General features: G+C 42.8%; 1 protein-coding gene and 12 non-coding genes across 13 annotated transcripts in view; all 13 read left to right on the top strand.

Moving 5' to 3' along the window:
• Positions 1 to 2,978, top strand: part of kazald3 (Kazal-type serine peptidase inhibitor domain 3) — a 3,756-nt gene extending 778 nt beyond the window's left edge. The window contains exons 1-4 of the mRNA XM_058388951.1: positions 1 to 27; positions 1,062 to 1,222; positions 1,321 to 1,468; positions 2,048 to 2,978. The exon at positions 1 to 27 is cut by the window's left edge and continues 778 nt beyond it. Coding sequence (XP_058244934.1) covers positions 1 to 27; positions 1,062 to 1,222; positions 1,321 to 1,468; positions 2,048 to 2,133 — 422 coding nt within the window. The 3' untranslated portion in view covers positions 2,134 to 2,978. The remainder of the gene's footprint in view (positions 28 to 1,061; positions 1,223 to 1,320; positions 1,469 to 2,047) is intronic.
• Positions 2,979 to 8,351: 5,373 nt separating this feature from the next.
• trnar-ucg (transfer RNA arginine (anticodon UCG)) lies at positions 8,352 to 8,424 on the top strand. Its single transcript has one exon. It is a non-coding gene; the product is annotated as a tRNA-Arg (tRNA).
• A 1,755-nt stretch (positions 8,425 to 10,179) lies between these two features.
• Positions 10,180 to 10,252, top strand: trnar-ucg (transfer RNA arginine (anticodon UCG)). The gene has a single exon. It is a non-coding gene; the product is annotated as a tRNA-Arg (tRNA).
• A 517-nt stretch (positions 10,253 to 10,769) lies between these two features.
• Positions 10,770 to 10,840, top strand: trnag-ccc (transfer RNA glycine (anticodon CCC)). Its single transcript has one exon. It is a non-coding gene; the product is annotated as a tRNA-Gly (tRNA).
• A 1,597-nt stretch (positions 10,841 to 12,437) lies between these two features.
• trnar-ucg (transfer RNA arginine (anticodon UCG)) lies at positions 12,438 to 12,510 on the top strand. Its single transcript has one exon. It is a non-coding gene; the product is annotated as a tRNA-Arg (tRNA).
• A 517-nt stretch (positions 12,511 to 13,027) lies between these two features.
• trnag-ccc (transfer RNA glycine (anticodon CCC)) lies at positions 13,028 to 13,098 on the top strand. The gene has a single exon. It is a non-coding gene; the product is annotated as a tRNA-Gly (tRNA).
• A 1,597-nt stretch (positions 13,099 to 14,695) lies between these two features.
• On the top strand, positions 14,696 to 14,768 carry trnar-ucg (transfer RNA arginine (anticodon UCG)). Its single transcript has one exon. It is a non-coding gene; the product is annotated as a tRNA-Arg (tRNA).
• A 517-nt stretch (positions 14,769 to 15,285) lies between these two features.
• Positions 15,286 to 15,356, top strand: trnag-ccc (transfer RNA glycine (anticodon CCC)). Its single transcript has one exon. It is a non-coding gene; the product is annotated as a tRNA-Gly (tRNA).
• A 1,597-nt stretch (positions 15,357 to 16,953) lies between these two features.
• Positions 16,954 to 17,026, top strand: trnar-ucg (transfer RNA arginine (anticodon UCG)). Its single transcript has one exon. It is a non-coding gene; the product is annotated as a tRNA-Arg (tRNA).
• A 517-nt stretch (positions 17,027 to 17,543) lies between these two features.
• Positions 17,544 to 17,614, top strand: trnag-ccc (transfer RNA glycine (anticodon CCC)). Its single transcript has one exon. It is a non-coding gene; the product is annotated as a tRNA-Gly (tRNA).
• A 1,597-nt stretch (positions 17,615 to 19,211) lies between these two features.
• On the top strand, positions 19,212 to 19,284 carry trnar-ucg (transfer RNA arginine (anticodon UCG)). Its single transcript has one exon. It is a non-coding gene; the product is annotated as a tRNA-Arg (tRNA).
• Positions 19,285 to 19,801: 517 nt separating this feature from the next.
• Positions 19,802 to 19,872, top strand: trnag-ccc (transfer RNA glycine (anticodon CCC)). The gene has a single exon. It is a non-coding gene; the product is annotated as a tRNA-Gly (tRNA).
• A 1,597-nt stretch (positions 19,873 to 21,469) lies between these two features.
• trnar-ucg (transfer RNA arginine (anticodon UCG)) lies at positions 21,470 to 21,542 on the top strand. The gene has a single exon. It is a non-coding gene; the product is annotated as a tRNA-Arg (tRNA).
• The last annotated feature ends 51 nt before the right edge of the window (positions 21,543 to 21,593 follow it).

Genomic DNA, 21,593 nt, shown 5'->3' with positions numbered 1-21,593 from the left:
ACTCGAGCGTCGGGCCGTGCAGGACCGGTATGAGCATGTCCCGGCTGTTATAACTGATTCATAGCCGTATTATAATTCTACATATTGCATGTTCTGTATCACAATCCTCAGCGTAAGGCTCTTTTTATTTTTGAACAGTTAAAACGTCACTGAGATCAGAGCACAGTAAACACTCACTGACCATTACAGAAATCTAATCTGCACGCTGTGGCCTTCAGTGAAACATCACAAGATCAGAAACATCATACTTTACATCACAGCCCTCTAACCACTCCGAAGTCATTATTATTATTATAGCTGCCACAGCAAATTACCAGCCATTACCATTTTAAATGTTTTAATTTAGTAATTTTGTCAGACGTCTTTAAAACATGTTCCTGTTCTCACTTGTTCGTTATTGCAGCTATAAACAGTCTTTCCACACGTTTTTAATTCGTCATATAATGCATCCACAATTCAAGAGATGAAATATGGATAAAATAGTAACTTTAAAAAAATCTAAAAAAAAAAAATTGTGTTTCTATACTTCTCTAAAGCTGCTTTGAGACAATGTCCATTGTTAAAAGTGCTGTACAAATTAATTGAATTTAATTATTCTGTCAGAGCTGCTGTTATAGAAAATAATAATAATAATAATAATAATAATAATAATAATAAAACACCTTCTGATCAGAATTAATCCAATAAATAATTTCCCTCTGCGTATCTTTTCTTTAAATCAATGAATAAACAGTCTAGGATTTCTTTACACTATCATTCTTGATTATTTGCTGTGTTTTTTTTGTTTTTTTTTTGTCCTCATGTCCATACCACTTATGTGCTCTCTTACAATTGTTTTCCTTCCCTAAACCTTTTAACTGCTTGTTTGGGAATTTTGGACTTTCTGGGTCCTGTAATTTTCCTGCTGGCTTTTGAGGGGAGATTTATGACCTCTGAACAACTGCAGCACAGCCAGACCTACACAAGTGGCTCTAGTGCTTTACAGAGAGGAAATAGCTTCTGAACATGATCCCTCGTCTGATCCCTCTCTCTCTCTCTTTTTTCTCTTTCTTTGTGGTAAGTTCCTGTCATCAAAGTCCCTCCACGTAACTTGGTGAACGTGACCGGCAGCAGTGCGGTGTTTCTGTGCGAGGTCTTTGCCTTCCCTATGGCGCTGGTGGAATGGAGGAAAGAGGGAAAGGAGGTTGTTTTGCCTGGAGATGATCCTCATATATCTGTACAGGTAAACAATTTCAAATTTTATGAATGTCTTAGTTTGCGAATATAATCCATATTGTACAATGCTATGTAAAATGTATGTATGTCCATCATCCTACACAGTCCAGAGGAGGACCTCAGAAATATGAGCTGTCCAGTTGGCTGCAGATCGAGGACGCGACTCGCGCAGATTCAGGGACGTACAGATGTATCGCCAGGAATGGCCTGGGTAATGTCTCAGCCACGGCAGTGCTGGGGATTCTGCCACCAGGTAACGGGCTACTACAGAAACACAGTCTTTACACTGTATGATTACAGATGCTGACCAAGTGACCAAAGACAGCTAATGTATTTATTGATAGAGACTTAAAGCACTTTTGTACATCGCTCTGGATAAGAGAGTCTGCCAAATGCCAGAAATGTAAATGTAAATGATTACAATGTCTGAAATGTTTGATATAAACAATAAGATGATGGTTTAGAATATAGCTAGATCACTCCAGTGGACATATCCTGATAACCTCACACTCTCTTTAAAGAACAAACCATTCCATATTATCCTCTTTCACTGAGCAACACAATGGATCTCCTGTTCCTCACCTTCACTCTTATTCTCCAGGCATAACACTGCTACAGTTAGGCTGAGGGTTTATTTGTGTTTTAACGAGCCTGCATGCTGAGCGATGATGTAATCAGAATGCAATAGTTTTCTTTAATCTCAGCTTCACTAGAGGATCTTCATCATACAATCTGATTCATCTGCCATCATCTCAGACTGGGTGACTTTTAATAATCACTGAAATGCTACAGCCTTTTTTTGAGATGTTGATCTTTATTTTTTTTTTCCTAGATGAGATGTCTGCCTATTTAGAGGAAAGCATGAAAGAGATGATGGGTTATGATCCGATCAGAGACTACGATGGAGACTACTATTGAACCACTTTAGAGCTGCAAAAGACTTGAGAAACTACTTGAGAAGACTGAAACTGCCTCCTGTGTCCATGAGGACATCTGGACCCACAAACATGAAGAGAACATGATGCAGCCCAGTGACATGAAAGAAAAATACATTACGCATTACACATTAAACCTCAAGAAAACCAAAGAGCCGCCCTGCTGGACATAGAACATGACAGTTTTAATCCGAAGTTGAGAGAGGATGAACATTTCTTTTTGCTGCTCTTTATATTTCATCTGAACAGGGAACTTGGACCACATTCCAGTCACACTGTAACTCTTTCTAGAGTCTCCGATTTCATGTGTCCTTTGAATAACAAGTCGTAATGTATCCCTTTCTTGAGTTTATATATTTTTCCATATGTGCCATCCCTCTGTTTGTGTGCACGGCTGCTCGTTTGAATCCCAGAGGGAGGAGCTTCATCCACAGCTGGTTTTCTTTAAGAGCTTCCATTTTAAAGCCTGGACACAGAAATCTATTTTAAATTTCTTTTAAGGTGCAATCACTCATCTGGTTCAATAAAACTGAGCTACTATAACTTTGACCTTTTAATATCTCCTCTCTTTAGCTGATTGGTTATGACCAGTCTCAAATGAAAAGGCAGTGGAACCTGAGATCTTTTTAATTTCTTTTCTTTGATTTAAACTCAAATATAGACCTATTTATTATAATGTGTATGTTATTCAATTTCTTACTTAGTCTTTATGTGTAATTATATTTATATAAAGAGGCCATTTTGACATAAAGGAACCTTTTTAGGTTCATATAAACCCACTGCAGTATTTTCCGCAGTACAGAATGGCCGCTTATTGGTGCTTTTATAACTAACCATTGTTTTATTTACAATAAAACATTGCCAAAACGTTGGTTTGGTTCGTATGTCTTTATGAAATATTTTGTCTGGTAAAGTAATCAGATCATAGCCAGGTTAAAAATGGCAGAATAGACTAATGTTATCAAGTCTTTTGATGAACAGTGTTAATGCTTGAGTACATGCTCTGTCTTTACAGGTGGATAAGATTTCTTCGCTCTTGTGAGACACAGCACTCCTTATTTCCTCTGAGATTCTGATTCGAACCATCGAGTAACTCGCCTCTATGGAATCAGTTCATTCCTTTCCAGTTTCCTTAGACTTGTATGGAAAACAGGAGAAGTAATTGGCTGACTGGACCAGAGCCCAGAAACAGGAGCAGGGGGCTTCCCTATTTTTCCAAACGGTCCATTAATATCCTGCACTGAAAAGACATTACTGGCACAGAGAGCAGTTCAGTTCAACTCCATGAATACATTAAAATGAATGAATGAATGATTAAATCGTCTCCTGTTGGAAACAGCTGAAAATAAAACTAAACAATGTGTGAAAGCGGAATGTAAATTTGCTCCCCATTTTCTGCTTGCAGTGAACATTCCATGGAATCACAAGCATCTACCACAGAAAAAGTATTTCTGTAGAACTCAATGGGCCACATGGTAGCCATTGAGAAACACTGCCAGGTTCTCCACTGAAACCAGTTCTGTCTGAATAAAGGGCACCATTTCCAAACGTCTTAACATTGGGTGTTTGAGTGTCTTTCAAAGGACAGATCAAATAATAAATCTGTAGTTAGTTCTGATAAAGGTTAATATTCAGGGATACTCCAAACCTCAGAATAAGACTTACTTTCAAGGAATAAAAAAAAGGAGAAAAGGAAGTGAAGACCTCAAACTTCTTCCTTCAAATCAAAGGGGGAATGTGGAAACAGTTAAGCTATTGTTTGACCTTAATTTGTAACAGACCATTTGTTTATACTGAAGCAAACTTAGAATCAAACTACAAAATGCCAATGTGGTTTTGATTTTAAAATTTAAGCAATATTGAGCAATGTGTGTATGACCTAGAGGAAGAAAGAAGTGCAAATGTGAGTACTTAGCAAGAACAGATTTTCACCATTCATGATTCAATTTATTTTAATTGTGTTTGTGTTAGTGTGTTTAAATATAACAGTCCAGGTCTTCATTCCCAATGAAGAAGTTGGATATGCAGTTTACAAAAATGCCTAAAATGACATGAGAAAGAAGCCTTTTGAGGAAACAGAGTGGAAATGAAAATAAGGAATAAAACTTGGTTAGGTTCTCTTCTGGATGCCAAAAAACATCTTAAAGAACAAGAGCACAGGTCTAGTGGCCAAATGTATAAGGGTTTGCAGAATGTATTGGAAAAAAAAACCAAGTTGTGTCTTATCTGGTCTTTAGAAACAGCCAAATGCCCTTTAGTTCTAAAACCACAACTGTTCACTGCGGGTCCTCATCACATTCATGACATGTTCTAGCACATGTGTGAGCAAAAAAAACATTTAAATGGAGAGAGAAATCCCAAGATGGAGGCATAATGGGCAAAGCGTCAGCCTTCAGGGATGAGGATTGTAGGTTGGAGTGCATTCTGCCTCAGCTTCTAGTCAAGACTTAAGAAGTCTGTCATAAGACTTAAGAAGTCTGTCATTGCTTTCAGTCTTGTTTGAAGAAGGATGAACTGTTGTTTTCCAGGTCTTTCTTTTGGTGAGTGTGCTTGTTTGCGGTGCAAGAAAAACATCTAAACGGACAACAACCATCTGCTATGCAGGCCCGTTGGCTGAAGGGCTAAGGCCACAGCCTTCGAAGTTGAGGATTGTGGGTTCAACTCCCATCTCAGTCAATTAGCTGTGTGTTAAGGAATTGTTAACTGTCCATTTGTTCAAGAAACACTGCTGGTCCTCATCACTAAATTGCAAAAGCTGAACCTGATTCCAGAACTTCTGAGCTTTCTGGCCTGCACAAACTTTGCAGCAATATCTTTCCAGTTCCTTCTGGAAAAAGTCTGAAGGCTTGTAAGTAAAGGTTAACGATGTTGCATGTGTGAGCAAGAAATGCCCCGAACAGGCCCTGCTTACCTGTCCAGTGGCCAACTTATTGTGGGTTTGAGTCCAATCTGGGTCAATTTACACAGTGGTCTGTAGAAGCTTCCGCATTGTGAACAAAAAAGGAACCTCAATGGCTGCCTAATGGGTTATGTGTCAGCCTTCAGGGATATGGGATGAAGTAATCAACTTCTAGTTACATCTTAAAAACATTGCCAACTGCCCTTTAGTTCAACAGCTGTTTTTAAACAATCTTTAAATGTTCTGACAATTAGCCAGTGTTCTTTTCACAAGGCACCAGTGGTATCATGTAAGATTCCCATTCTTGTGAACTGGGTTTGATTCCCGGCTGGTGCAGCTTCATCCTTTGCTGCCTTCCAAAGTCCTGTTTGAAGAAGGCTGAAATGTTTTCCAGATCTTTCGGAGGTGAGGATTGTGGGTTTGAGTCCCATCTGGGTTAATTATAGCTTGCAATTGTCAACTGTTAGCTTAACCTGAAAGTATTCAAGACAGAGTCTATCGCATGTGTGAACAAGAAAAGCACCTAGCAAGCTCTGCACCCTGGCCCAGTGGCCTAACAGATAAGGCATCAGCCTTTGAAACTGAGGATTGTGTGTTTGTTTCCCATCTGAGTCAGCTTAGAATGAGCAAAGCCAAGCAACCCAACAAGCCTAAGATGGAGGCCTAATGGGTAAAGTGTGTGCCTTCAGGGTTGAGGCAACTTCTGGTTTGGTCTTAATAAGTTGCCAACTGCCCTTTAGTTCAACAACCTTTACTGTTTTCTGCAGGGCCTCATCACTAAATGTTCTGAATATTAGCCATTTTGCTCCTAGCCCTATGCACCAGTGGTGTAATGTTATCATGCAAGATTCTCGTTCTGGTGAACTGAGTTCGATTCATGGCTTGCAGGCTTGGCCTTTGCAGCCTTTCATGCTGTGCCAAAAAAGTCTTTGTAATTGTAGAGTAAATTTGAGTCTTTTTTTGAGTCAATTCCCTTAGTTCCCTGCCCATCTGGGTCCCATCTGGGTCAATTATACAGAGTTAAGAATTTAATTAAACTGCTAGCTAAGCTGCACTTTAGTACAAGAAAAAGGTCCTCATCATTAAATCATCTGACAGTGTAAATGTTGAGCCAGCATGTCATAGACAACAACCATCTGATGGTTCAAGTCCAGGCTCCCTAAAAGTTCTGAGCTGTATTGAATTTCTGGCCTGCACAGAACATTGTGGCGATTTGTTGCTTTCCATGTCCTAGGCTGGAAAGGCTAGTGCAGGTCCTCTGCTGGGCCGAAAAAGTCTTCATAATTGCTGTAACTATGGAGTAAATTTGAGCCTCTTAATGGAACTTTCTGTGATATGTTACAAGAGTCTTTTATTGTCATTTCAACCATATAGAGCTGTCAAAGAACATAGTGAAATGAAACAGGACTTTCTCCAGGACCCTGGTGCTACATAAAACAACATATAGCTAAGGACAGAAAGTTGTCCTAGCTACATAAAGTGCAATGCGTGCAACCTGGTGCAAACAGACAAATACAAAAAACAACACAAAACAGTGCAGGACACATAGCGCTGAAAAATGTGCGAAATAGAAGAACTATTAACAAGTGATTTCTTATAACATATATGCTTGTAATCATATACGTATAGCAGCAGTTGGTGGCAGTTTGAAATGTGTTAAAACAGCAACAACAGCAACTGAATAGTGTGCAAATACAAGCATATGAAAAGTTATAATGTGGGTGGAGTTATAGATGTGTAACCTTAGTTGTGAATTTATTTATGTTATTTATTATCATATGAAGTACACCCATAAGGTATTTATTTATTTATTTATGTGTTTTAATTTAGAATTGAATATTATTTAATTATTATTTATAGCACATTATTATTTTGTCCCAGCATGTGACATTTGATTTTGCTTGTTGTGTTAGTTATGTTAAAAGCGAACTAACAAGTTACCTGCCCGGGTTTCCCGGGGGAAGACAGGTTGTAGTAACACCTATTGAGGGAGAAGAGCAGAAAAAAAAAGTTTCATGTACTGTCTTGCCATTTGGCCGAAATAAATAAGTTGTTACAACTCAACTGTAACCTCCTTATTACCCACCATAGCTTTATATATCTTGGGGTTCGTGGAGTCGAGGATCTTTCTAAGGCTAATTTTGCTCCGTGTCTCAAATGATGATTGTGAATGCTTGTCTTTGCTTAATCTTAATCTATGTGATGAGGATATTCAGGGAACAGTAGAACTAAAGGGGAGTTGCTAAAGACCTTGCTGTAAGCTGACCCAGATGGGACGCAGACCCACAATCCTCAGCTGTGAAGGCTGATACCTTATCAATTAGGCCACTGGGCCCAGATAGAGGGTATGTTAGGTGAATTTACTCTACTTTCTACAAAGACATCCTGAGCAGCGCATCCTAAGCAGTTGCATCACTGCCTGGTTTGGGAATTCCATGACCCTGCAGCAGTTAGTAAAGACAGCTGAGAACATCATTGGAGTCATGGAAACATTTACACCACACGCTGCATTCGCAATACAGCATTGCCAACAGCATTATGGATGACTCCATACACCCCTCACACACACTCATCACTCTCCTGCTGTCTGTAAAGAGGTACCAAAGCATTCGAGCCCTCACGACCAGACTGTGTAAGAGTTTCTTTCATGCATTGTGGGTACGTAAAACCTACCAACTGCTTTTCAAGAAACACAACTGTTCCCTGCAGGTCCTCATCACATAATCATCTGACAGTGTAAATGTTAAGCCAACCTGTCATAAGCAACACTCTGCTAGTTCAAGTCCAGGGTATCCGAAATGTAGTGGCATCAAGTCTGAAGAGTTGCAGTGAATGTTAGCAATCAATTTGAAAGCATTAAAGAGAGAAAGCAATTATGTCTTGCAAGCATTCAAGCGAGATTCTATATGTTAGCAAGAAAAGCTCCTAAATGACAAGGTATCAGCATTTGGAGCTGAGGATTGTGGATTCAAGTCCCATCAGGGACAGCTTACAACAAGGTCTTAAGAAACTGCCAACTGCCCTTTAGTTCAACAACCTTTACTGTTTTATGCAGGGCCTCATCACTAAATGTTCTGCCAATTAGCCATTGCCACTGGTTGGAAAGGCACCAGTGGTGTAGTGCAGATTTTCCCAAACTGCCTTTAATTCCTTCCTTGAACAGAATGTTTTTTTTTTCTTTCTCTTTTTTTCTTTTGGAGTCTTGTTTAAAGAAGTCTGAAATGTTTTCCAGATCCTTCTGGACAATGGTGAAGGATTGCTGTGAATGAGGACAATCATTTCAATCAAGCTGTTGCCAGACAGACTCAGTGGCCTAATGGATAAGGCATCAGCCTTCGGAGCTGAGGATTGTGGGTTCGAGTCCCATCTGGGTCAATTATAGATAGGTCTGTAAAAACTGCCCTTTACTTCAAGAAACACTACTGTACCCTGCAGGTCCTCATCACTAAATCATCTGACAGTGTAAATGTTGAGCCAGCCTGTCATGAGCGTAACTCTCTGCCCTTCAAGTGAATTGCTTTTGAGCTGTCTTGAAATTCTGGCCTGCACAGAAAATTGTATTGGTTTGTTACTTTCCAGGTCCTTCTGGGAAATGTCTGAAGGGTTGCAGTAAATGTTACCAATCAATCTGAAAGCATTCATGTGTGAGCAAAAAATGCACCTAAATGCACCGAGCGACCCCTAACCCCTTCTGAGCTGTGTATTGGGGGTTCGAGTTCCATCTGGGTCAGCTTACAGTGAGGTTGTTAGAAACTTCCCACTGCTCTTTAGTTCTAAAACCACTACTGTTCCCTGATGCTCCTCATCACATTTGTTATAAGTTCCAGCACATGTGTGAGCAAGCAAAACATCTAAATCGACCTAGAAAGCCAAAGATGGAGGCCTAATGGGTAAAGGGTGATCCTTCAGTGATGAGGATTGTGGGTTGCAGTGGTCAACTTCTTGTTACATCTTACGAAATTGCCAACTGCCCTTTAGTTCAACAACCTTTACTGGTTTCTGCAGGACCACATCACTAAATGTTCTGACAAGTAGCCATTTTACTCTGGCCACAATGCACCAGTGGTGTAGTGTATCCTGCAAGATTCCCAGTTTTCATAACTGTGTAGTCAATTTGAGCCTCTTGATGGAACTTTCTGTGATATGCTCCAAGCTGCTGCTATTTCTGTAGTGGAATCAGCATGGTCCAAATTTACCCAAGCTGCCTTTGATTCCTTCCTCGCACAGAAAGTTTTGGGAGGGGGGTGTTGTTTTCAAAGTCTTGTGCGAAGAAGGCTGAAATGCTGTTTTCCAGATCCTTCGGGACAATGGTGAAGGATTGCAGCGAATGTGGACGATCATTTTGGACAATCAATATCTAATGGATAAGGCATCAGCCTTCGTAGCCGAGGATTGTGGGTTCGAGTCCCATCTGGGTCAGCTTACAGCAATGTCTTTAGAAACTGCCCTTCAGTTCTTAAATGACTACTGTTCCCTGTGGGTACTCATCACATTTGTGATATGTTCTAGCACAGGTGTGAAAAGAAAGACATCTAAATGGACCTAGAAAACCCAAAATGGAGGCCTAATAGTTCAATTGTCAGCCTTCAGGGATGAGGATTGTGGGTTGGAGTGGTCAACTTATAGTTAGGTCTTAAAAAGTTGCCAACTGCCCTCTATGCCGAGTTCACACTGCACGATTTTCAAAGTCGTCGGATCACCCTTGTTTTCACAGTGCACGACTATCTGGGGGTGCATTCAGTCGCTGCTGTGTTCACATTGCACCATGGATCGGCGACAGGAGCTTACACACTGCATGACTTCACACTAGGAAGAATCGCCGACAACTCTGTCTGGTCCGCAAGAAGTTCGCGATCCAAATGGTCTGTGTGGGGAACAAGGATTGTGTGTTTTGCATAATTGAACAAAGGAATAATTTTGCAGTGTGCTGCTGTGCCTGGTCAAGCAAGCGTTACCTTTACTGTTTTATGCAGTGCCTCATCACCAAATGTTCTGACATTTTACCACAAGGTACCAGTGGTGTAGTGGTATCATGCAAGATTCCCCGTCTTGTGAACTGGGTTTGATGCAGGCTTCCCGGTTGGTGCAGGCTTGTCCTTATGTTTGCGTGGCAAGAAAGGCTGCTGTACGGGCCCAGTGGCCTAATGGATAAGGCATCAGCCTTCGGAGCTGAGGATTGTGGGTTCGAGTCCCATCTGGGTCAATTTGAAATTGTAAACTGACCTTTAGTTTAAGAAACACTACTGTACCCTGCAGGTCCTCATCACTAAATCATCTGACAGGGTAAATGTTGATCCAGCCTGTCATGAGCATAACACTCTGCTTGTTCAAGTCCAGGGTCTCCAGAATCTTGTGGCAGTCGCAAGTTTCAAGTGCTTCTGAGCTTTCTTGAATTTCTGGCCCGCACAGAACATTGTGCTGATTTGTTGCTTTCCAGGTCCTTCTGGGAAAAGTCTGAAGAGTTGCAGTGAATGTTAGCAATCAATTTGAAGAGAGAAAGCAATTATGTCTTGCAAGCATTCAAGCGAGATTCTATATGTTAGCAAGAAAAGCTCCTAAATGACAAGGTATCAGCATTCGGAGCTGAGGATTGTGGATTCAAGTCCCATCAGGGACTTAAGAAACTGCCAACTGCCCTTTAGTTCAACAACCTTTACTGTTTTATGCAGGGCCTCATCACTAAATGTTCTGCCAATTAGCCATTGCCACTGGTCGGAAAGGCACCAGTGGTGTAGTGGTATCATGCAAGAGTCCCATTCTTGTGAACCGGGTTCGATTCCCGGCTGGTGCAGGCTTGATCTTTGATGTTGTGCTGAAAAAGTTGCCCTCAATGTGGAGTAAACTTGAGCCTCTTAATGGAACTTTCGGTGATATGTTCAGGCGGCTGTTATTCCGAGTAACGCTATCAGCAAAGTGCAGATTTTCCCAAACTGCCTTTAATTCCTTCCTTGAACAGAATGTTTTTTTTTTCTTTCTCTTTTTTTCTTTTGGAGTCTTGTTTAAAGAAGTCTGAAATGTTTTCCAGATCCTTCTGGACAATGGTGAAGGATTGCTGTGAATGAGGACAATCATTTCAATCAAGCTGCTGCCAGACAGGAAGCTGCCTTTGATTCCTTCCTCGCACAGAAAGTTTTGGGAGGGGGGTGTTGTTTTCAAAGTCTTGTGCGAAGAAGGCTGAAATGCTGTTTTCCAGATCCTTCGGGACAATGGTGAAGGATTGCAGCGAATGTGGACGATCATTTTGGACAATCAATATCTAATGGATAAGGCATCAGCCTTCGTAGCCGAGGATTGTGGGTTCGAGTCCCATCTGGGTCAGCTTACAGCAATGTAAGCTGTTCCCTGTGGGTACTCATCACATTTGTGATATGTTCTAGCACAGGTGTGAAAAGAAAGACATCTAAATGGACCTAGAAAACCCAAAATGGAGGCCTAATAGTTCAATTGTCAGCCTTCAGGGATGAGGATTGTGGGTTGGAGTGGTCAACTTATAGTTAGGTCTTAAAAAGTTGCCAACTGCCCTCTATGCCGAGTTCACACTGCACGATTTTCAAAGTCGTCGGATCACCCTTGTTTTCACAGTGCACGACTATCTGGGGGTGCATTCAGTCGCTGCTGTGTTCACATTGCACCATGGATCGGCGACAGGAGCTTACACACTGCATGACTTCACACTAGGAAGAATCGCCGACAACTCTGTCTGGTCCGCAAGAAGTTCGCGATCCAAATGGTCTGTGTGGGGAACAAGGATTGTGTGTTTTGCATAATTGAACAAAGGAATAATTTTGCAGTGTGCTGCTGCGGCTGGGCAAGCAAAGGTTACCTTTATACTGTTTTATGCAGGGCCTCATCACTAAATGTTCTGCCAATTAGCCAATGCTACCAGTGGCACCAGTGGTGTAGGGGTATCATGCAAGATTCCCATTCTTGTGAACCGGGTTCGAGTGCAGGCTTGATCTTCGGTATTGTGCTGAAAAAGTTGCCCTCAATGTGGAGTAAATTTGAGCCTCTTAATGGAGCTTTCAGTGATATGTTCAGGCTGCTGCTATTCCAAGCCAAATTGTAATGCTATCAGCAAAGTGTAGCTTTTCCCAAACTGCCTTTAATTCCTTCGTTGCACAGAATTTTTTTTCACAAGGATTGTGTGTTTTGCATAATTGAACAAAGGAATAATTTTGCAGTGTGCTGCTGTGCCTGGTCAAGCAAGCGTTACCTTTACTGTTTTATGCAGTGCCTCATCACCAAATGTTCTGACATTTTACCACAAGGTACCAGTGGTGTAGTGGTATCATGCAAGATTCCCCGTCTTGTGAACTGGGTTTGATGCAGGCTTCCCGGTTGGTGCAGGCTTGTCCTTATGTTTGCGTGGCAAGAAAGGCTGCTGTACGGGCCCAGTGGCCTAATGGATAAGGCATCAGCCTTCGGAGCTGAGGATTGTGGGTTCGAGTCCCATCTGGGTCAATTTGAAATTGTAAACTGCCCTTTAGTTTAAGAAACACTACTGTACCCTGCAGGTCCTCATCACTAAATCATCTGACAGGGTAAATGTTGATCCAGCCTGTCATGAGCATAACACTCTGCTTGTTCAAGTCCAGGGTCTCCAGAATCTTGTGGCAGTCGCAAGTTTCAAGTGCTTCTGAGCTTTCTTGAATTTCTGGCCTGCACAGAACATTGTGCTGATTTGTTGCTTTCCAGGTCCTTCTGGGAAAAGTCTGAAGAGTTGCAGTGAATGTTAGCAATCAATTTGAAGAGAGAAAGCAATTATGTCTTGCAAGCATTCAAGCGAGATTCTATATGTTAGCAAGAAAAGCTCCTAAATGACAAGGTATCAGCATTCGGAGCTGAGGATTGTGGATTCAAGTCCCATCAGGGACTTAAGAAACTGCCAACTGCCCTTTAGTTCAACAACCTTTACTGTTTTATGCAGGGCCTCATCACTAAATGTTCTGCCAATTAGCCATTGCCACTGGTCGGAAAGGCACCAGTGGTGTAGTGGTATCATGCAAGAGTCCCATTCTTGTGAACCGGGTTCGATTCCCGGCTGGTGCAGGCTTGATCTTTGATGTTGTGCTGAAAAAGTTGCCCTCAATGTGGAGTAAACTTGAGCCTCTTAATGGAACTTTCGGTGATATGTTCAGGCGGCTGTTATTCCGAGTAACGCTATCAGCAAAGTGCAGATTTTCCCAAACTGCCTTTAATTCCTTCCTTGAACAGAATGTTTTTTTTTTCTTTCTCTTTTTTTCTTTTGGAGTCTTGTTTAAAGAAGTCTGAAATGTTTTCCAGATCCTTCTGGACAATGGTGAAGGATTGCTGTGAATGAGGACAATCATTTCAATCAAGCTGCTGCCAGACAGGAAGCTGCCTTTGATTCCTTCCTCGCACAGAAAGTTTTGGGAGGGGGGTGTTGTTTTCAAAGTCTTGTGCGAAGAAGGCTGAAATGCTGTTTTCCAGATCCTTCGGGACAATGGTGAAGGATTGCAGCGAATGTGGACGATCATTTTGGACAATCAATATCTAATGGATAAGGCATCAGCCTTCGTAGCCGAGGATTGTGGGTTCGAGTCCCATCTGGGTCAGCTTACAGCAATGTAAGCTGTTCCCTGTGGGTACTCATCACATTTGTGATATGTTCTAGCACAGGTGTGAAAAGAAAGACATCTAAATGGACCTAGAAAACCCAAAATGGAGGCCTAATAGTTCAATTGTCAGCCTTCAGGGATGAGGATTGTGGGTTGGAGTGGTCAACTTATAGTTAGGTCTTAAAAAGTTGCCAACTGCCCTCTATGCCGAGTTCACACTGCACGATTTTCAAAGTCGTCGGATCACCCTTGTTTTCACAGTGCACGACTATCTGGGGGTGCATTCAGTCGCTGCTGTGTTCACATTGCACCATGGATCGGCGACAGGAGCTTACACACTGCATGACTTCACACTAGGAAGAATCGCCGACAACTCTGTCTGGTCCGCAAGAAGTTCGCGATCCAAATGGTCTGTGTGGGGAACAAGGATTGTGTGTTTTGCATAATTGAACAAAGGAATAATTTTGCAGTGTGCTGCTGCGGCTGGGCAAGCAAAGGTTACCTTTATACTGTTTTATGCAGGGCCTCATCACTAAATGTTCTGCCAATTAGCCAATGCTACCAGTGGCACCAGTGGTGTAGGGGTATCATGCAAGATTCCCATTCTTGTGAACCGGGTTCGAGTGCAGGCTTGATCTTCGGTATTGTGCTGAAAAAGTTGCCCTCAATGTGGAGTAAATTTGAGCCTCTTAATGGAGCTTTCAGTGATATGTTCAGGCTGCTGCTATTCCAAGCCAAATTGTAATGCTATCAGCAAAGTGTAGCTTTTCCCAAACTGCCTTTAATTCCTTCGTTGCACAGAATTTTTTTTCACAAGGATTGTGTGTTTTGCATAATTGAACAAAGGAATAATTTTGCAGTGTGCTGCTGTGCCTGGTCAAGCAAGCGTTACCTTTACTGTTTTATGCAGAGCCTCATCACCAAATGTTCTGACATTTTACCACAAGGTACCAGTGGTGTAGTGGTATCATGCAAGATTCCCCGTCTTGTGAACTGGGTTTGATGCAGGCTTCCCGGTTGGTGCAGGCTTGTCCTTATGTTTGCGTGGCAAGAAAGGCTGCTGTACGGGCCCAGTGGCCTAATGGATAAGGCATCAGCCTTCGGAGCTGAGGATTGTGGGTTCGAGTCCCATCTGGGTCAATTTGAAATTGTCAACTGCCCTTTAGTTTAAGAAACACTACTGTACCCTGCAGGTCCTCATCACTAAATCATCTGACAGGGTAAATGTTGATCCAGCCTGTCATGAGCATAACACTCTGCTTGTTCAAGTCCAGGGTCTCCAGAATCTTGTGGCAGTCGCAAGTTTCAAGTGCTTCTGAGCTTTCTTGAATTTCTGGCCTGCACAGAACATTGTGCTGATTTGTTGCTTTCCAGGTCCTTCTGGGAAAAGTCTGAAGAGTTGCAGTGAATGTTAGCAATCAATTTGAAGAGAGAAAGCAATTATGTCTTGCAAGCATTCAAGCGAGATTCTATATGTTAGCAAGAAAAGCTCCTAAATGACAAGGTATCAGCATTCGGAGCTGAGGATTGTGGATTCAAGTCCCATCAGGGACTTAAGAAACTGCCAACTGCCCTTTAGTTCAACAACCTTTACTGTTTTATGCAGGGCCTCATCACTAAATGTTCTGCCAATTAGCCATTGCCACTGGTCGGAAAGGCACCAGTGGTGTAGTGGTATCATGCAAGAGTCCCATTCTTGTGAACCGGGTTCGATTCCCGGCTGGTGCAGGCTTGATCTTTGATGTTGTGCTGAAAAAGTTGCCCTCAATGTGGAGTAAACTTGAGCCTCTTAATGGAACTTTCGGTGATATGTTCAGGCGGCTGTTATTCCGAGTAACGCTATCAGCAAAGTGCAGATTTTCCCAAACTGCCTTTAATTCCTTCCTTGAACAGAATGTTTTTTTTTTCTTTCTCTTTTTTTCTTTTGGAGTCTTGTTTAAAGAAGTCTGAAATGTTTTCCAGATCCTTCTGGACAATGGTGAAGGATTGCTGTGAATGAGGACAATCATTTCAATCAAGCTGCTGCCAGACAGGAAGCTGCCTTTGATTCCTTCCTCGCACAGAAAGTTTTGGGAGGGGGGTGTTGTTTTCAAAGTCTTGTGCGAAGAAGGCTGAAATGCTGTTTTCCAGATCCTTCGGGACAATGGTGAAGGATTGCAGCGAATGTGGACGATCATTTTGGACAATCAATATCTAATGGATAAGGCATCAGCCTTCGTAGCCGAGGATTGTGGGTTCGAGTCCCATCTGGGTCAGCTTACAGCAATGTAAGCTGTTCCCTGTGGGTACTCATCACATTTGTGATATGTTCTAGCACAGGTGTGAAAAGAAAGACATCTAAATGGACCTAGAAAACCCAAAATGGAGGCCTAATAGTTCAATTGTCAGCCTTCAGGGATGAGGATTGTGGGTTGGAGTGGTCAACTTATAGTTAGGTCTTAAAAAGTTGCCAACTGCCCTCTATGCCGAGTTCACACTGCACGATTTTCAAAGTCGTCGGATCACCCTTGTTTTCACAGTGCACGACTATCTGGGGGTGCATTCAGTCGCTGCTGTGTTCACATTGCACCATGGATCGGCGACAGGAGCTTACACACTGCATGACTTCACACTAGGAAGAATCGCCGACAACTCTGTCTGGTCCGCAAGAAGTTCGCGATCCAAATGGTCTGTGTGGGGAACAAGGATTGTGTGTTTTGCATAATTGAACAAAGGAATAATTTTGCAGTGTGCTGCTGCGGCTGGGCAAGCAAAGGTTACCTTTATACTGTTTTATGCAGGGCCTCATCACTAAATGTTCTGCCAATTAGCCAATGCTACCAGTGGCACCAGTGGTGTAGGGGTATCATGCAAGATTCCCATTCTTGTGAACCGGGTTCGAGTGCAGGCTTGATCTTCGGTATTGTGCTGAAAAAGTTGCCCTCAATGTGGAGTAAATTTGAGCCTCTTAATGGAGCTTTCAGTGATATGTTCAGGCTGCTGCTATTCCAAGCCAAATTGTAATGCTATCAGCAAAGTGTAGCTTTTCCCAAACTGCCTTTAATTCCTTCGTTGCACAGAATTTTTTTTCACAAGGATTGTGTGTTTTGCATAATTGAACAAAGGAATAATTTTGCAGTGTGCTGCTGTGCCTGGTCAAGCAAGCGTTACCTTTACTGTTTTATGCAGTGCCTCATCACCAAATGTTCTGACATTTTACCACAAGGTACCAGTGGTGTAGTGGTATCATGCAAGATTCCCCGTCTTGTGAACTGGGTTTGATGCAGGCTTCCCGGTTGGTGCAGGCTTGTCCTTATGTTTGCGTGGCAAGAAAGGCTGCTGTACGGGCCCAGTGGCCTAATGGATAAGGCATCAGCCTTCGGAGCTGAGGATTGTGGGTTCGAGTCCCATCTGGGTCAATTTGAAATTGTAAACTGCCCTTTAGTTTAAGAAACACTACTGTACCCTGCAGGTCCTCATCACTAAATCATCTGACAGGGTAAATGTTGATCCAGCCTGTCATGAGCATAACACTCTGCTTGTTCAAGTCCAGGGTCTCCAGAATCTTGTGGCAGTCGCAAGTTTCAAGTGCTTCTGAGCTTTCTTGAATTTCTGGCCTGCACAGAACATTGTGCTGATTTGTTGCTTTCCAGGTCCTTCTGGGAAAAGTCTGAAGAGTTGCAGTGAATGTTAGCAATCAATTTGAAGAGAGAAAGCAATTATGTCTTGCAAGCATTCAAGCGAGATTCTATATGTTAGCAAGAAAAGCTCCTAAATGACAAGGTATCAGCATTCGGAGCTGAGGATTGTGGATTCAAGTCCCATCAGGGACTTAAGAAACTGCCAACTGCCCTTTAGTTCAACAACCTTTACTGTTTTATGCAGGGCCTCATCACTAAATGTTCTGCCAATTAGCCATTGCCACTGGTCGGAAAGGCACCAGTGGTGTAGTGGTATCATGCAAGAGTCCCATTCTTGTGAACCGGGTTCGATTCCCGGCTGGTGCAGGCTTGATCTTTGATGTTGTGCTGAAAAAGTTGCCCTCAATGTGGAGTAAACTTGAGCCTCTTAATGGAACTTTCGGTGATATGTTCAGGCGGCTGTTATTCCGAGTAACGCTATCAGCAAAGTGCAGATTTTCCCAAACTGCCTTTAATTCCTTCCTTGAACAGAATGTTTTTTTTTTCTTTCTCTTTTTTTCTTTTGGAGTCTTGTTTAAAGAAGTCTGAAATGTTTTCCAGATCCTTCTGGACAATGGTGAAGGATTGCTGTGAATGAGGACAATCATTTCAATCAAGCTGCTGCCAGACAGGAAGCTGCCTTTGATTCCTTCCTCGCACAGAAAGTTTTGGGAGGGGGGTGTTGTTTTCAAAGTCTTGTGCGAAGAAGGCTGAAATGCTGTTTTCCAGATCCTTCGGGACAATGGTGAAGGATTGCAGCGAATGTGGACGATCATTTTGGACAATCAATATCTAATGGATAAGGCATCAGCCTTCGTAGCCGAGGATTGTGGGTTCGAGTCCCATCTGGGTCAGCTTACAGCAATGTAAGCTGTTCCCTGTGGGTACTCATCACATTTGTGATATGTTCTAGCACAGGTGTGAAAAGAAAGACATCTAAATGGACCTAGAAAACCCAAAATGGAGGCCTAATAGTTCAATTGTCAGCCTTCAGGGATGAGGATTGTGGGTTGGAGTGGTCAACTTATAGTTAGGTCTTAAAAAGTTGCCAACTGCCCTCTATGCCGAGTTCACACTGCACGATTTTCAAAGTCGTCGGATCACCCTTGTTTTCACAGTGCACGACTATCTGGGGGTGCATTCAGTCGCTGCTGTGTTCACATTGCACCATGGATCGGCGACAGGAGCTTACACACTGCATGACTTCACACTAGGAAGAATCGCCGACAACTCTGTCTGGTCCGCAAGAAGTTCGCGATCCAAATGGTCTGTGTGGGGAACAAGGATTGTGTGTTTTGCATAATTGAACAAAGGAATAATTTTGCAGTGTGCTGCTGCGGCTGGGCAAGCAAAGGTTACCTTTATACTGTTTTATGCAGGGCCTCATCACTAAATGTTCTGCCAATTAGCCAATGCTACCAGTGGCACCAGTGGTGTAGGGGTATCATGCAAGATTCCCATTCTTGTGAACCGGGTTCGAGTGCAGGCTTGATCTTCGGTATTGTGCTGAAAAAGTTGCCCTCAATGTGGAGTAAATTTGAGCCTCTTAATGGAGCTTTCAGTGATATGTTCAGGCTGCTGCTATTCCAAGCCAAATTGTAATGCTATCAGCAAAGTGTAGCTTTTCCCAAACTGCCTTTAATTCCTTCGTTGCACAGAATTTTTTTTCACAAGGATTGTGTGTTTTGCATAATTGAACAAAGGAATAATTTTGCAGTGTACTGCTGTGCCTGGTCAAGCAAGCGTTACCTTTACTGTTTTATACAGTGCCTCATCACCAAATGTTCTGACATTTTACCACAAGGTACCAGTGGTGTAGTGGTATCATGCAAGATTCCCCGTCTTGTGAACTGGGTTTGATGCAGGCTTCCCGGTTGGTGCAGGCTTGTCCTTATGTTTGCGTGGCAAGAAAGGCTGCTGTACGGGCCCAGTGGCCTAATGGATAAGGCATCAGCCTTCGGAGCTGAGGATTGTGGGTTCGAGTCCCATCTGGGTCAATTTGAAATTGTAAACTGCCCTTTAGTTTAAGAAACACTACTGTACCCTGCAGGTCCTCATCACTAAATCATCTGACAGGGTAAATGTTGATCCAGCCTGTCATGAGCATAACACTCTGCTTGTTCAAGTCCAGGGTCTCCAGAATCTTGTGGCAGTCGCAAGTTTCAAGTGCTTCTGAGCTTTCTTGAATTTCTGGCCCGCACAGAACATTGTGCTGATTTGTTGCTTTCCAGGTCCTTCTGGGAAAAGTCTGAAGAGTTGCAGTGAATGTTAGCAATCAATTTGAAGAGAGAAAGCAATTATGTCTTGCAAGCATTCAAGCGAGATTCTATATGTTAGCAAGAAAAGCTCCTAAATGACAAGGTATCAGCATTCGGAGCTGAGGATTGTGGATTCAAGTCCCATCAGGGACTTAAGAAACTGCCAACTGCCCTTTAGTTCAACAACCTTTACTGTTTTATGCAGGGCCTCATCACTAAATGTTCTGCCAATTAGCCATTGCCACTGGTCGGAAAGGCACCAGTGGTGTAGTGGTATCATGCAAGAGTCCCATTCTTGTGAACCGGGTTCGATTCCCGGCTGGTGCAGGCTTGATCTTTGATGTTGTGCTGAAAAAGTTGCCCTCAATGTGGAGTAAACTTGAGCCTCTTAATGGAACTTTCGGTGATATGTTCAGGCGGCTGTTATTCCGAGTAACGCTATCAGCAAAGTGCAGATTTTCCCAAACTGCCTTTAATTCCTTCCTTGAACAGAATGTTTTTTTTTTCTTTCTCTTTTTTTCTTTTGGAGTCTTGTTTAAAGAAGTCTGAAATGTTTTCCAGATCCTTCTGGACAATGGTGAAGGATTGCTGTGAATGAGGACAATCATTTCAATCAAGCTGCTGCCAGACAGGAAGCTGCCTTTGATTCCTTCCTCGCACAGAAAGTTTTGGGAGGGGGGTGTTGTTTTCAAAGTCTTGTGCGAAGAAGGCTGAAATGCTGTTTTCCAGATCCTTCGGGACAATGGTGAAGGATTGCAGCGAATGTGGACGATCATTTTGGACAATCAATATCTAATGGATAAGGCATCAGCCTTCGTAGCCGAGGATTGTGGGTTCGAGTCCCATCTGGGTCAGCTTACAGCAATGTAAGCTGTTCCCTGTGGGTACTCATCACATTTGTGATATGTTCTAGCACAGGTGTGAAAAGAAAGACATCTAAATGGACCTAGAAAACCCAAAATGGAGGCCTAATAGTTCAATTGTCAGCCTTCAGGGATGAGGATTGTGGGTTGGAGTGGTCAACTTATAGTTAGGTCTTAAAAAGTTGCCAACTGCCCTCTATGCCGAGTTCACACTGCACGATTTTCAAAGTCGTCGGATCACCCTTGTTTTCACAGTGCACGACTATCTGGGGGTGCATTCAGTCGCTGCTGTGTTCACATTGCACCATGGATCGGCGACAGGAGCTTACACACTGCATGACTTCACACTAGGAAGAATCGCCGACAACTCTGTCTGGTCCGCAAGAAGTTCGCGATCCAAATGGTCTGTGTGGGGAACAAGGATTGTGTGTTTTGCATAATTGAACAAAGGAATAATTTTGCAGTGTGCTGCTGCGGCTGGGCAAGCAAAGGTTACCTTTATACTGTTTTATGCAGGGCCTCATCACTAAATGTTCTGCCAATTAGCCAATGCTACCAGTGGCACCAGTGGTGTAGGGGTATCATGCAAGATTCCCATTCTTGTGAACCGGGTTCGAGTGCAGGCTTGATCTTCGGTATTGTGCTGAAAAAGTTGCCCTCAATGTGGAGTAAATTTGAGCCTCTTAATGGAGCTTTCAGTGATATGTTCAGGCTGCTGCTATTCCAAGCCAAATTGTAATGCTATCAGCAAAGTGTAGCTTTTCCCAAACTGCCTTTAATTCCTTCGTTGCACAGAATTTTTTTTCACAAGGATTGTGTGTTTTGCATAATTGAACAAAGGAATAATTTTGCAGTGTGCTGCTGTGCCTGGTCAAGCAAGCGTTACCTTTACTGTTTTATGCAGTGCCTCATCACCAAATGTTCTGACATTTTACCACAAGGTACCAGTGGTGTAGTGGTATCATGCAAGATTCCCCGTCTTGTGAACTGGGTTTGATGCAGGCTTCCCGGTTGGTGCAGGCTTGTCCTTATGTTTGCGTGGCAAGAAAGGCTGCTGTACGGGCCCAGTGGCCTAATGGATAAGGCATCAGCCTTCGGAGCTGAGGATTGTGGGTTCGAGTCCCATCTGGGTCAATTTGAAATTGTAAACTGCCCTTTAGTTTAAGAAACACTACTGTACCCTGC

This window comes from Hemibagrus wyckioides, linkage group LG05 (assembly GCF_019097595.1).
Source record: "Hemibagrus wyckioides isolate EC202008001 linkage group LG05, SWU_Hwy_1.0, whole genome shotgun sequence".
In the NCBI taxonomy this organism is placed as follows: domain Eukaryota; kingdom Metazoa; phylum Chordata; class Actinopteri; order Siluriformes; family Bagridae; genus Hemibagrus; species Hemibagrus wyckioides.
This window is presented reverse-complemented; position numbering and strand designations above follow the sequence as displayed.